The 15,681-nt window shown below is 44.3% G+C and overlaps 1 protein-coding gene across 2 annotated transcripts in view; it reads right to left on the bottom strand.

Annotated features, from left to right (window-relative positions):
• Positions 1-14,637, bottom strand: part of SPG11 (SPG11 vesicle trafficking associated, spatacsin) — a 69,463-nt gene extending 54,826 nt beyond the window's left edge. The window contains exons 1-6 of one of the 2 annotated variants that reach the window (XM_075896796.2): positions 14,374-14,637; positions 12,135-12,319; positions 10,016-10,243; positions 7,998-8,196; positions 6,483-6,620; positions 1,836-2,293 (exon numbers count right to left, since the gene is read on the bottom strand). In XM_075896796.2, coding sequence (XP_075752911.2) covers positions 1,836-2,293; positions 6,483-6,620; positions 7,998-8,196; positions 10,016-10,243; positions 12,135-12,319; positions 14,374-14,576 — 1,411 coding nt within the window. In that variant the 5' untranslated portion in view covers positions 14,577-14,637. The remainder of the gene's footprint in view (positions 1-1,835; positions 2,294-6,482; positions 6,621-7,997; positions 8,197-10,015; positions 10,244-12,134; positions 12,320-14,373) is intronic. The other variant, XM_075896795.2, reaches the window with a different exon arrangement.
• Between the last annotated feature and the right edge of the window lie 1,044 nt (positions 14,638-15,681).

Genomic DNA, 15,681 nt, shown 5'->3' with positions numbered 1-15,681 from the left:
TTTCATCCTTAAACTAGGGATGTTAAATTGCATTTAATCAGCTAATCACAGTCAATGGAATTTCCATCGACTAATTAATTAATCGATAAGGGGGGAAACTGCAGAGGCCCAGGGGGGTTAGCTCCCAGCCCCAGGAGATAACTCTGCTGCAGCTCTGCCTTTTAAATGTAGTAAGAGCTGCTGCAATTTCAGATACTTGCAAGACAATCAAGTGTGCCGTTCCTGAATGAAACCCCCATGTCCAAGCATAGCAAAGAAATCAGTCATAAAAGTCCTTATCCTCTAAAATAGATGATTACATGTGCTCATGTCCCACAGAAGCCGAGAATACAAGAAGGTAGTTAGAGTCAGAGAATCAAGTAACACTGCAGGATAGGGATGTTAGCATGTCGTCATTCACACAATTAACTGATAAGCCTGGATTTACCAGTTAATCCTAACTTCTATCAGATCTAAAGATTAGGGTGAGGGGGGTGGGGCGCGGGGCGCAGCAGTGCAGGAGGAGGCAGGCGGCTCTGCAGGAGCCTGTTACACACATAGAGCCAGCTTCGGGCGTGTAGCAGCTCCTGCCCGCCCCCTCACGCCTCGCACTACTGCCTCTCCATCAGAAGCAGCAGCGCAGGGTGGGGGGGAGAGGAAGAGCCAATATGCGTAGGGAGCCAGCTTTCAGGCCGGCTCCCTGTGTGTAACAGGTTTCCACGGAACTGCCTGCCCCCTGCCGCACTGCTGCAAGGCAGCAGCGTGAGGGTGGGGTGTGGTGACTCTACGGGAGCTGGTGCTTGTGCGGAGCCAGCTCCCTTCTGTCCCCCCCGAACTGCTGCCTCTGAGGCAGTGGGGTAGCGAGGGGGCAGGCGGCTCCACAGGAGCCCATTATATGCAGGAAGCCAGCTTGAAAGTCAAATTCAGGTATCCAAAACATAAGATTCGCCCTCAGATAACTAGTTTGTTGAACGTATTCTTTTAATACCGATGTGCATTGTATTAAGAATATCAACTAGTACGCAGATTCAAGTTTCATAATGAAGATTGATGGAGCAAGGAACTCAATAAGGAATTTGCAGGTGTGACTTATGAGGAAAGCATGAGCCAGCTTGCCTGTGCGGAAACTACAATAAGCCCATTCCTAGATCAAGAGAGGCTGCCACTTGCTCTCTTTGCAGCTGAACTAAAAACACCCAAGCTGCCAGTGAGAATGTAAGGAGAAATATGGGGGAAACAAAGTGGCCAAAAAAGAAAAATGCACTGAACAGAAAGACCCCAAACTGCTTCAGATTTAGGGTCACAGGCCACGAGGAAGGACCCATATTTATGGGCCGAACTCTGACTTCAAGTATAGCATACACAACTCCCAGTGGAGTTTATGTGAGATGCAAATACCTAACTCAAGGTGGGATTTGGCACTAAACTTTTAATGAAGCTCTCACTTAATACAAGACATACAATGAATCGCTATCTTTGAAACGTAATGTTCCAAGTGGCAAGGTTTAAAATAAAGCACAGATTTACCAAATGTATCAGTATATCTTATCTAAACCCTGAAAATAAAATTGAATGGTTACAGATTTTTCTATACAATGTAATTAGTCACCATGACTGGTGAAATCATACTAAATCAGTATGTCAAAAATTACTAACTACACACTAATTTGTTTAATTTACATATACTGAAATTCTGTTAAAAACAGGGCCACAAAGCTAAGGTAGAGTCCTACATGACACTCACCCTCTGTAGAAAAGCAATATGAATTGGGAGAATCATATTAGGTAGACAGAGGAAGCAGACTGTCAATACAGACCAAAGACTTCATCATATTAGGTAAAACCAAAAATCTCACCTGTCAAAATGACACACAGCTGCTCCTTTCCACTGCAATCCACATAAGTACAGTTTTTGCCCATACAATAATATGTCACATCTTGCGTCTCTAAGTCCCACAGAGCAACAGTCAATCCTTTGTCACCCGCTGACAATGCAAACAGTGCACTAAATCCTGTCACAGATTTACACTCAAGTGTCATCATGTCTTCTACTCCCCCTGGATGGATTTTTGTCCATTGTCTTCCTGCATCACTGATCTTTGCATAATCTTTCTTTGCTGATTCGGAAAGGATGTAGACAATGTCTTGTGGAATGGAGGACAAGATCTTCTCTGACGTCTCACTGATTTTAGAATCAAACTGTTCAAGGTGGGGAAGATAGTGGTACCAAGGTAAGCAAACATTAGATATCAAATTGGAAGAGTCAGGTGTCTTTGATGTGTTAGATAATGAGGACAAGTGTGCTTTCCATGACCTGGCAAGAGAGAAAAACTTACAACCACCAAAATCACAATAATGAAAGTCATTTACAGGCTTCAATTTTAAAAGGTTACTTTGACCAAAAGCCAAAATGTAAATCAAGATTTATGGACAACATTTAAAATCCTGCGCTCTAGCTTCAAAATGCTAGCAAGGTAATTCTATCTAAAATTATTTTAATACTGAGTATTTATTTGGTGCAACTAAGTTGTTTGCTTACAGCTAGCTCCATTAAATCATACATTTCACTAAGTTCAGTACAGCCATTCCCCGACTTACGACCATCTGCACTTACGACCAACCTCGTGGCAGCACGTTGTGTTTGTGTGTCTGTGGTCAGGCAGCATGTTTACGTTTCATTCCCTCACAGTGTTTTCAGTGTTTGCTTGTGGCCATCATGTCCAGTAAAAGAAAAAGGGCTAGTGATAAGGGTGGTGAGAAAAGAAAGAGAAAAACAATTGATTTGGAACAGAAAATAGCGATAGTGAGACAATATGAAGGGGGTCAAACAGTGTCCTTCATGTCGCGTAAGTTAGGGCTATCGAAATCCACTATCAGCACCATTATAAAGGACAGCGATCGCATTCGTGAAGCACTGAAAGGGTCTGCTCCTATGAAATCAAAAATTCTAACAAAGCAAAGAGCAGGTCCCATCCTGGAAATGGAAAAACTCTTAGTGCTTTGGATGGAAGACCAAATTAAAAAACGCACGCCATTAAGTCTCATGAAGATACAAGCTAAGGCTCGTAGTCTTTTTGAAGACTTAAAGAAAAAGGAGGGGTATGACTATGACCAAACTTTCACTGCCAGTCACGGTTGGTTCAACCGTTTCAAGATGCGTGCAAACCTTCATAATGTGAAATTAAGTGGGGAGGCAGCCAGTGCTGATTCAAAAGCAGCAGAACCTTTCATAGAAGAATTGGATAAGCTGATAAAAGAGGGAAATTATTTTCCAGAACAGATCTTTAACGTTGATGAGACAGGTCTCTTTTGGAAGAAAATGCCCGAACGTACCTACATACGTAAGGAAGCAAAAACTATGCCTGGTTATAAGGCTTTCAAAGATCGTCTAACAGTCTTCTTAGGAGGCAATTTTTCTGGGTATAAATTGAAACCCCTCTTGATTTATCGCTCTGAAAACCCTAGAGCCTTCAAGAATATCAGCAAGGCTACTTTACCAGTCCATTATCGTGCTAATAAAAAAGCCTGGATGACGCTTGCACTTTTTGAAGATTGGTTCATGAACTGCTTCATCCCTGAAGTCAAGTCATATTTTCTGGAGAAAGGAATTCCTTTCCAAATTTTGCTTATTTTGGATAATGCTCCAGGTCACCTTCAATACCTAAATGACTTACATTCCGACATTAAAGTGGTGTTTCTGCCTCCCAACACCACATCTAGTCTCCAACCCATGGACCAGAGAGCCTGTGGGAGAAAAATCAAATAACTCCAATTGTGTCTAAGGGGGAACTGTACAGGAATCAAAACTCTCTAAAAGAAAACTGCTGTAAGGGTTAAAAGTTTTCCAGGCCTCTCTCCCTGTAACAGAGAGAAATCATCTTAACTCTAATCAAGACCCTTACAATGCCTCATACCTCAACTTCATGAAGACTCCTAGTCTGTCACAATTTGTCATGTAAACCCTTATCTTTGTCACAGTTTGCCTTGTGGGCTCCTCACTCAGGTTCTCATGTGCCTTTGTACTGTAAAACTTACTTCTAGCATACTTGGTGTAAACAGAAACCTCTCAAAGTACTTCTGCTGAGACTTTGATATGTTAAAGAAAACAATCAACAACTAAACTGTCTGAGCATACTGTATAAAGGATCCCTGAACCTGTCTCTCAGGGCTGCTGCTGCTCTCACTCTGGTAGCTGTCAGCCTGCATGCATGCATAATAAAGTTTTCCTTCTAGATTTCTCTCCTGCCTCACTGCTTTGACCTCCAGCCTCAGACCTTTCTGGGGACTCTGTACCCCAGGGGAGCGAGATTTCCCGAACAAGCCATAAGCTGCTTTCAAAGCATATTATCTTCGCAACACATTTGCAAAGGCAGTAGCTGCACAGAATGCGGAAACGGCAAAACATTACATGCATTTTGGAAGGACTACAACATTCTGCATTGCATAAGGAACATTGCTGCAGGGTGGGAAGAAGTCACTCCGCAATGTATGAATGGCATATGAAAGAAAATCCTAAAAAGATTTGTGAACGGTTTCAAAGGCTTTGAAAAAGAAAAGGCACTGGGAGACATTTCTAATAACATTGTACAGCTGGCGAAAGAAGTGGATCTGGAAATGGATAATGAAGACCTACACCAACTGGTTGAGGATGTTGGGGATGAGCTGAGCAATGAAGATTTAATGCAGCTCAAGGCGGAGAGGGTAGCAGAGGAAGACAGACAAACAGCCCAAGAAGAAGCAGCAGCAGCAGCCCCCAAAAACTTTGTGATGAAAGAAATGGCTGCAGCTTTTAGCAAAATAAATGAAGGAATGCAAATGTTTGAAAAAAATGGACCCTAATGTTGCAAGATTCTCAAAGGTGGATCGTTTAATTCAGGACGCCCTGGTTTGCTATAAGGAAATTTATAACGAGAAGAAAAAACAAACTGTCCAGTCCAAATTGGATATTTTTTTAAAGAAAGCCCCCAGCAGTGCTGCCTCCCCTACTGAACCAATGCCTTCGACAAGCAAAGGAACTGCTGAAAGAGAATCTGTTGATGATATTCTTACTGTCGTTTTTTACTCCTCAGATTCCTCATCTAATTAATTCAATTCACATTACTGTCTTTAAATTACTGCATTGTGTTTTATATTTCATGTTCATGTTTGTTAAATAAAGTTTGCTGTTGCTGCAGTACTGTTGTTTTTTTCGTGTGTTTCTATTTTTCGTTGTTGATTACTGTGTTGTTGGTGCTTGGTTACGCTTCGAGTGCTTCATATGGGATATTTCTGACTTATGAACAAATCGAGTTACGACCAGCTATTCAGAACATAACCTGTGCGTAAATCGGGGAACGGCTGTACTGGCTTTTATATTTATTTAATGTTCTCAAAACTACTAAAGGGCTTTGTGGGTGGTTTTGGTAAATAAAACATTCATTGAATCAACAAAGAGAACTATTTTGACTATATAAAGCTGTTAAAAGCTTTAGATTTAAGAAGTTAGTAAAGTTTTGAAGACTGGGAGTGGTCTGATAAGAAACGAGATGCCTACAAGAGAGATGACATGAATGGTATGGAGAATGTGCATAGGGACATGTTATTTATCTTTGCATAGAATACAAGAATTGGAGTCACCAGATGGAATGAATAGGCAACAGGTTTAAAACAAACGATTTCTTTCACACAATGCACAGACAACCTGTGAAATTCATTGCCATGGGATGCTGTGAAGAGCAAATGTATAACTGGATTAAAAAAAAAGTTTCTGGAAGATAGGTCCATCAATGGCTATTAGCCAGGCAGGGATGCCACTCTACATTCCAGGTATTCCTAAATCTCTGACCGCCATAAACTGGGACTGGATGAAAGAGAATAGATCACTCAGTTATTACCCTGTATTGTTCATTACCTCTGAAGCATCTAGCACTAGCCCGTTGGAAGACACAATACTGGTCTAAGTGGTCTGACAGGTCTGCTCCCAAGGATCCAGCATGTAACCTGCGGTGCAGGATGTGGGGGGGGGGGACAGGCCCACCATGGACAGGGGCTGCTCCAGCTGGGTGGACAAAGCAGCCCCTGCCTGTGGTGGGCCCCAGAGGGCTGGAGCAGCTCTCAGGCCAGAGCAAGCAGGAAGCTGCTTCAGTCCCTACCAGTTAACCATGATGGGTAAGCCTCACACATTAATGAAGAGGCTTATCAGTTAAACCATTTACATCCCTGCACCACAAACAGATTAATGTACAGATGGCAACAACTTTATACAACGGTTTAGAAGCTTAACAGAAATCCATCAAAAGGCACAGTGTCATAAATTATCAAATACACAGACAGAGCCATATGAGGAATCAGCTTTGCCAGTTATTCATTGCTGTGGGTAAAGTGTTCACAGGTTTTTCCTAACGCTTCTCAGGTCCTCTGAGATACATTCCATGCCTTCCCAGGTTGGTCTGCCCTCCCAGTTTGAGAGCCTCTGACCTAGATTATGATGCAACAGGAACTCTAACAGCTTTATATTTACATACCTATCTGTCTGGAAAGAAAACCTCAGAAATTTCATGCTGCAGTCAGAGCTAGCAAGATCATCCTCATCAACTCCTTCCAGTCGTGTCACAGGAAGATTTTCAAAATATTTCTTACAAAATAAATGCCCAGGGAATTCTCTGTAAATAGAAATATTAAGAATAATTCAAATCACACCATCTCCAAAACTTCTTAATGAACATTTTTAAATTACATATGTTCATATTTATTCTAAAAAGACACAAAATTATTCTGATGAAAAACTGGAAGATAAAATTGCAGAGAAGTGGTTCTCTCTCTAAACTAACAGCATTCTCTATAAATGTATTAATGTAATACAAACACAATGTATGGTTCTGCAATCCTCTTTCAACTAAGCAAGCCTTTCAAGATCAAATCTCCAGTCAACAGTTACTGCTAAGCAATTCCAATATAACAATATAGTTCTCTGAAAACTTCCACAGTTTGCAGTGGCTATCAAAAAGGCAAATAGGATGTTAGGAATTATTAAGAAAGGGATAGAAAATAAGACACAGAATATCTTACTGCCCCTGTATAAAACTATGGTACGCCCACATCTTGACTACTGTGTTCAGATGTGGTGTCCTCACCTCAAAAAAGATATTTTGGCCTTAGAAAAGGTTCAGAAACGGGCAACTAAAATGATTAGGGGTTTGGAACGGGTCCCATATGAAGAGAGGTTAAAGTGACTGAGGCTTTTCAGTTTAGAAAAGAGGAGACTGAGGGGGGATATGATAGAGGTATATAAAATCATGAGTGGTGTGGAGAGGGTGAATAAAGAAAAGTTATTTATTAGTTCCCATAATAGAAAAAATAGAGGACACCAAATGAAATTAATGGGTAGCAGGTTTAAAACTAATAAAAGAAAGTTCTTCTTCACACAGCGCATAGTCAACCTGTGGAACTCCTTGCCAGAGGAGGCTGTGAAGGCTAGGACTATAACAGAGTTTAAAGAGAAGCTAGATAATTTCATGGAGGTTAGGTCCATAAAAGGCTATTAGCCAGGGGATAGAAATGGTGTCCCTGGGCCTCTGTTTGTCAGAGGCTGGAGATGGATGGCAGGAGACAAATCGCTTGATCATTGTCTTCGGTCCACCCTCTCTGGGGTACCTGGTGCTGGCCACTGTCGGCAGACAGGCTACTGAGCTAGATGGACCTTTGGTCTGACCCAATACGGCCATTCTTATGTTATTTAACACCTGCACAGACTTCAAGGAGTGGCTACTACACAATGCTATCACAATATACCTGTTGCCTCCTACAGCAATGGTACCAAAGACTATTCTTCTGCTTGCCCAAATAGAAGAACGCATATTGAAGAAAACTCATTTTCAAAATCTGAAGAAACGTGATTCTTTAATATATCTCAGGCCCAGTCCTGCCCAAATGGACACTGATGGGAATTTGGCTTCTAATGTCAACAGGAGCAAGACTGGCAAAAATTTAAAATTAACTGATCTCATAAAAATGCATTTAAAATTCTGCAGCAAACCTACCTGAAATACAAATTTAGATCAATAGAAATGGCACAATTGGAGGAATTAACGATCACAGCAACATTGAGATCATGTGACACCTTTATCGAAGTGAGGGGAGACATGCCGGTTGAAGTCTTGTTCTCATCCTGCACATATGCTCGGAAGAGTGCAACGTCAACATCTGCGAGATGCGCGCCATCTATTGTATCAAATATGTCTGTATGGCAACGTCAAAGAAAGCGACAAGTTTCAAATTGTCCAGTAAGGAAAAAAACACATAACAAAACATGACAGTGAATTTATTTTACTTTGTTTCCCAAGGCAGGTGTGGATGTAGATAGTCTTCAAGTTCTTGCACAGTGAGGTATTAAGAATTAATCATCTATGTATTATCTTTCGTAGTAGCACTAAGGCCCATTCAGGATCAGAACTCCATTGAGTTAAGTGCTGTACAAATGCCAAGTAGAACATGGGCTCTGCCTCATCAAAAACTAACCGTCCAATTTGATTAAAAAATTCTATGCTGATAGAGTACATATTGAACAATATCCGCATTCCCTGATACCCCAAACTTCACTCTTAGACAATATAGGTTTTTGATTTATAAATGCAAAACTGTGCAATGTAGAGTTTTAATTAACAAAGAGTAGAGAAGAAGAGAAGAGGTCTTTTTTAAATGATGACTACAAATTGCAAGGTAGTTGGAATAACAGTTTTAGACTGAGTGAACTGAAGCTGAAGTAAAACAATCTGTAAGACTAGTAATTAACATTATAAATACTGGAGAATTGATGACAGGATGCTTGAAAAATATTCACAAGCAATTGTTTTGGATGCAGCTGTTATCTGTTTTTGAATTCTAGATAAGAGCATGGAGTAGAAGCATTAACAAGACAGCCTCCAAAAATGATGCAACAGACTCCAGTCTCATGTGAGAACTTGTACCACTGGTCATGGCCTGCTATTTAGCGGGACAACAGGCTACAGAATTTGATCAGATTTCAATGACCTCATATAGTTGTCTTAGAAAATACAACCTATAAATTGCTTTGAAGAGATCTTCTGAAATTGTTAGAATAAATCTATAAAACCATTAGGAATGTAATTAAAAGCAATTAAAATCTGAATAGTTATTTAAAATCCCTGGGCTTCTCTTCACATTTTTTGGCAATTGCTTATTCCCAGACACAGTTAAAAAAACAAAGTAGTGGGATTATTACACAATATAAGAAAAATTAGCTGGAACAGAGATAACTGAACAGTCTGTGAAGCAAATGGCTATCATCCTGCTTACAAGACCAAAAAGTTAGCAGCTACAGGCTGTGTCTAGACTGGCCAGTTTTTCCGGAAAATCAGCCGCTTTTCCAGAAAAACTTGCCAGCTGTCTACACTGGCCACTTGAATTTCCACAAAAGCACTGACGATCTCATGTAAGATTGTCAGTGCTTTTGCGGAAATACTATGCTGCTGCTGTTTGGGCAAAAGTCTTTTTCCGAAAAACTTTTGCGCAAAAGGGCCAGTGTAGACAACAGAGATTTGTTTTCTGCAAAAAAGCCCTGATCGCAAAAATGGCGATCGGGGCTTTTTGGCGGAAAAGCACGTCTAGATTGGCCACGGACGCTTTTCCGTAAAAAGTGCTTTTGCGGAAAAGCGTCCTGCCAATCTAGACGCTCTTTTCCGAAAATGCTTTTAATGGAAAACTTTTCCATTAAAAGCATTTCCAGAAAATCATGCCAGTGTAGACGTAGCCCCAGTGTAATAATGAATCTCCGTAGGTCTGGTGAGATCAGTATTGGGACCTTTAGTTCAGCTTCTCACACTGCAATGATGAGCACTGAACTATGCTATTATATGGACTAGATGGATAAAATAACTTCAAAATAGCAAGGCCTGAAATTCCTTCACAAAAAGTGTATTTAATTCTGAAAGGATTTTAAGAAATATTGTCCCCTGATATCCACATTTTTTTCTTCAGAACATGATTTTACTTCTCCTGATCAACTATATTTGGAAACAGTCTCCATTGCAAAGGATACATATCCTGCCAGAATTATCCAACAAAAATAAAACCCCTCTACAAAAGTTCACATCTGTTATTCTTTCCAAAGCTTGTGGAGACAAGTCAAGGACAAAGCAGTCAGGTGCCTCTACTTCCGTATCTTCTTCAGGAAAATCAAGGTGCACAAGAATAAAGTGATTCAGCAGTAGTAAAGATGAGCTCTTTTTAAATGACAGAATCCTCAGAGATGATACTGAAGGAACACCTGTAAAATTATTTTTAAATAATCAGTGTTTACATATCCAAAATGATAGTTTGTTTGGTGAGACACTTTATTAAGATTATTATTTAAATTCAGTGGCCAAGCCTTTTGATCAAACTAGGTGCCAAGATCACTGAGGTCAGAACAGTTCCAAGAATAGCATTAATATGTTTAATCAATTTCTGTTGCACAAAGGCAACAGGATAAACACAAACAACATTTTGGTAAGCACTATAAATACTAATTTTGAAAATAAGATACTTCAGCAAGATGACTTTAGCTCAGGGGATATTAAATGTATTTAATACATCAAAGCCCGGATCCTGCAAAATGTACATGTGTTTAACTTTATACAAGGACTTCAACAGGCTAGTCACAGTAGTGTGTAAAGCTAAGTATATGCTTAAGACTCTGCAGGATTGGAGAGTATAGTCTCAACTATAACATTTTCTGACATTCATCTGACTAGGTGCAGTGCATGCCCATCTGTAATATTTATATCATAGCCATTCCGAAAATCCATTAGCATTTCAGATGAGAAAGCACATGCCTCATCAACACAGGCAGTCCCAAACCCACAACATTAAAAACTTCAGAGGGGTATCCGAATTAGTCTGTAACTAGAAAAACTTTAAAAACGACAAATAGTAGTTTAGTAGCACCTTAAAGACTAACAAAACATGTAGATGGTATCATGAGCTTTCGTGGGCAAAACCCACTTCTTCAGATGACTGGAGTATTAAAAGTCCAGATCCAAGAATAAATAAGGGAAGGGGGGAGGGAGGAGGGAAAAAAAAGGAGAAAAAGGAATGTGAATAGATTATCTTTTTTCTCCTCCTCCTCCTTCCCTTATATATTCTTGGATCTGGACTTCCAACACTCCGGTCATCTGAAGAAGTGGGTTATACCCACAAAAGCTCATGATACCATCTACATGTTTTGTTAGTCTTTAAGGTGCTACTAGACTATTTGTTGTTTTTTAAATGACAGCATAAAATATTTTACACCTTACTAAGGCCTAATCCTGCAGCCCATTCACATGTTAATAGTTGTTGAAAAATTTGGACTAGGTATGTTAGCAATCAGCTATTGATGTAAACATGTAGCCGCTGGAAATGTTAGCGGCTACACATTTATACGCAAGGGGTGGACAGGTGGAAGCTGGTGCTTGCAGGGGGAGCCAGCTTAAACACTGGCTCCCCGCAAGCATTGGCTCCTGTCTGCCCCACCCCCACTGCCTCTGAAAAAGAGACAGCAGCATGGGGGAGGGGGGGGAGGAAGACAGCCCCACAGGAGCCAATATGCATGAGGAGCCAGTATGAAAGCTGCTTCCCGCACCTGTCCCCCCATACTGCTGCCTCTCTATCAGAGGCAGCAGCATTGGAAGACGGGGGGAAAAGGGGTATACAGCTCTGCAGGAGCCAGTGCTCGTGAAAGGCAGCAAGGGGGACAGGCAGTTTCATGGATCTCTCTGTGCATGCCAGCTCCCGCCTGCCTCCTACCCATTGTCTCTGTGGAAGGCAGCAGGAGGTGGGTGGGGAGGGAAGGAGCAGGTGGTGCCACAGAGCCAGTATGTGCAGGGAGCTGTATTAAAAGCCTATCCCTGCCCCCTTGCTGCCTCTGTGGGAGGCAGTGTGGGGGAAAGGGGAGGGAGAGATGGATCCACGGAGCCAGCACAAGTGGAAAGCCATCCTAAAACTGGCTTCCACCTCCCTCCCTGCCTTGCAACTTCTATATCAGAGGCAGCAAGAGGAAGTGTGCGTGTACTCGACAGGAGTAAATGCTAGGCCCAGGCATATCGGTTAATTGTGTAGTCGACTATCCGTTGACATCCCTAATTTGGACTATAATCTCCAAAGAGTAAATATATAGAATATACATTGAATGTACTCACTAATATTTTTAACTTCCAGAAGTTTTTTAAGTGTTTCTTCATTCAAACTGTACAAGGCAGTTGTGTCAGATTTTCCATCCTCTCCCTTGAGTGCATAGACAAACAGTTCATTGTTTTTACTAAGAGCCAGTAGTTTTGACTTGTCTCGTTGTGGATCATTATTTTCTGCATCCTCCCATATGAAGCTATATTTAATAAAAATACTTAATGTTACATTTATTCACATTATTCTCTTTTCAACTTCAAGTCGATTCCAAAGTTCAGAAAACATACCAAAGCAGTTTGAAAATATCCAGCGTGGTGTTTTATTCAGGGGCATACCACAGTGAGTCTGAGTGGGCCGTGGCTCACCCACTTTGCACCCAGGCCCACCCGCCTGCAGCCTGCCCAATGCTCCAACCAGGAAGTGGGATCGGAGCACAAGGGCTTACCTGGCTCCACCCGGCAAGACAGCCAGGGAATAAGGCTGGGGCACTACAGCTTACCGTGCTTGACTCCCATCCCTTCTGTCCTGCTCCCCCCATTCTTGCCCATCTACCCAAAGTCAGGGCCCAACCAACTGGGCCCTTCTGTCTACACCACTGTAACTCACACATGCACAAAATGGGGACATGGAGAGAACACTAATGAAGTATACTATACTGCAAAATGCTATCAAACGTCCAAACTAAACACTAAAAAGGAAAAATATTTTCTTGCTCTTATCTATTTTACTTAGAGTGATCATAAGTGTTACTTGTAACAATAGGCACACCACTTTTAAAGCATAATGCAATTTTTAAGCTGACAGCAATGCTTCAATTTTCAGGCAGTTTGTGTTACAAGCAAGGGGAGACTCCTCTTCTTCAGAAAGGTGGGTGAAATATCTTACTGGAGCAACTTCTATTGGTAAGAGAAAAGCTTTCAAGCTGCTACACAGTGACAGAGAGCTCTTCTTCTGGTCCGCGAAAAGTTCTTCCAGGGTCATAGGCGGAACAGGTAGTTTAGCAATAAATAGTTAGCACATATTGGACAGGGCAATTCTAAGTAGACTGGCCGGCTAGCATCTCTGCCGTCAGAGATCAGAAAGTGGGTTAGGCGACACAAAAAAACATTAGGGATGTTAAAAACGGGTAATTGTGTCACCATGTAACAGCTGAAAAACGCAGCAGTTACACACACCCACGGTGGCGTCCAGTTCCCTGGCAGCTGGGGCACACCAGAAACCAGCTTTTAAGCCGGCTCCTGGCACATACTGGCTCCCGCCTGCTGGCCCCGATCGCAGGGAGCCAGCTGCCACCCAGCACAGGTACCTCTGATACAGAGACAGCAGCGCAGGGTGGCACCTGGCTCCCTAGGACCAGGGTGGGAGCCCGTGAGGAACGGTGAACGTGAACTGCCCCGCTCGGGCCCAGCATGGGACACGGCCAGCCTGCCCCGTCAGCCTCGTCAGCACCAGGAACCGACTGACAGCCCCCCCCCCGGAACCGACTGGCAGCCCCCCCCCAGGAACCGACTGACAGGATCCCCCCCCCGAACCGACTGGCAGGATCCCCCCCCCCCAGGAACCGACTGACAGCCCCCCCCCCCCAGGAACCGACTGGCAGCCCCCCCCCCCAGGAACCGACTGACAGGATCCCCCCCCCGAAACCGACTGACAGCCCCCCCCCCAGGAACCGACTGACAGGATCCCCCCCCCGAAACCGACTGACAGCCCCCCCCCCAGGAACCGACTGACAGGATCCCCCCCCCGAAACCGACTGACAGCCCCCCCCCCAGGAACCGACTGACAGGATCCCCCCCCCGAAACCGACTGACAGCCCCCCCCCCAGGAACCGACTGACAGGATCCCCCCCCCCCGGAACCGACTGGCAGCCCCCCCCCAGGAACCGACTGACAGGATCCCCCCCCCCCCCGGAACCGACTGGCAGCCCCCCCCCCAGGAACCGACTGACAGGATCCCCCCCCCGAAACCCCCCCCCCCCCCCAGGAACCGACTGACAGGATCCCCCCCCCGAAACCGACTGACAGCCCCCCCCCCAGGAACCGACTGGCAGGATCCCCCCCCCCGAAACCGACTGACAGCCCCCCCCCCCAGGAACCGACTGACAGGATCCCCCCCCCGAAACCGACTGACAGCCCCCCCCCCCCGGAACCGACTGGCAGGATCCCCCCCCGGGCCGCGCAGCTCCCGCCGCCCCAGGTGCCAGGGGCAGCCCCACTCGCGCCACCAGCGCCCCACGGCCCCCCCGCCACTTACTCCGCCCACGGCCCCGGCAGGGGGCTGGTGCGGGCCCGGCCGGCTCTGCCCGCGGCCAGGGCCCGGAGCTGGAGGCCCCCGGAGCGCAGCAGCGTCCCCAGGGCGCCCTGCGCCCCGCTGAGCTTGGCCCGCGCGGGGACCCCCGGGGGGCTCCCGGCCTCCTGCGCGAGCGGCACCAGCAGCACCCGCAGCTCCCCCGCCATCCTGCGGGGGGCAGCCCGCGCCCCTCACACCCGACTTCCGGCTTCGGCGCCCGCGACTTCCGGCCAGCTGACCCACGCGTCTCGCTTGGCCTGAGGAGACCCGGAAATCTCCCCCTCCGCTTTAGGAAGCGGGCATTCTACTGAGACTACAACTCCCAGACCGCCTTGCGGCAAAGACTAGCGGCGCGTGTGGCCAGAGGGAGTAATGCATGCTGGGATTTGTAGGCTCGGTGCGTGCTGGTTTTACAGCGCAACCAAGGCGCATCTCATGGAATTGGTCTCTAGATGGGACCAAGTCATACTGAGAGCTGTGTCTGCTCAGTCCACAAGGGATCATCGGAGGGGTTGTCTGCTAGCTAGTCCTTGTTGCATGGTCCATTTTGTGTTGTGACCTCTGTTTTCAATGGGCTCCCAACCTCAGATTCAACCTTTTGTCACTGAGTTTGGGGACATATTTGAACAGGCAATTGGGACTCAAAGAGTTTAGGAGTCTAGAACCTGGACCAAACCTTAACGCACCATAGCTCCCATTGTCCAACCATCCATATCTGTTAGTCTGTAAGAACATGTCAACACTAGGAAATTATTTTGAAATAACCTATTTAAAAATAATAAAAATAATAACTCCCAAAATAACTATACAGAAACAACTCCTGCTTTCCTTAGGGAATACACTCATTATTTCAAGGGAACCAGCACCTTATTTTGAAATAATGGGCTTGGCAGTGTGGACGTTCCCACTTAACCCCTCTCAGACTTTTTCACTCATGTTCTGATCATTTTGTAACTCCGAACTGGTTTGACCTTAAAAACCGAACTAATTACTCTGTAATGGGAGATGAAATCTAACACTTTATTGGGTGCTCTTTCAAAATCGTATAAGGCGCTAATATTTGAAACTAGTATGATTTTGCAGAGAGCCATAGACTTTTACTCTGCTCCTGCGCGTGTCAACACCAGAGTTTCCCTAAGTAAAAACTCTCAAATGTAACAGGTTCACAATATTACACTAAGACATCCCCACAACCCCTTCCCCCACCAAGATACAACGGCCTTATGCATTTATTTCCTGAACATAAAACACTCCCCGGCCCACAGGACTGAC

The sequence above is a fragment of the Pelodiscus sinensis genome, chromosome 14 (assembly GCF_052426305.1).
Source record: "Pelodiscus sinensis isolate ZL-2025 chromosome 14, ASM5242630v1, whole genome shotgun sequence".
In the NCBI taxonomy this organism is placed as follows: Eukaryota; Metazoa; Chordata; order Testudines; family Trionychidae; genus Pelodiscus; species Pelodiscus sinensis.
This window is presented reverse-complemented; position numbering and strand designations above follow the sequence as displayed.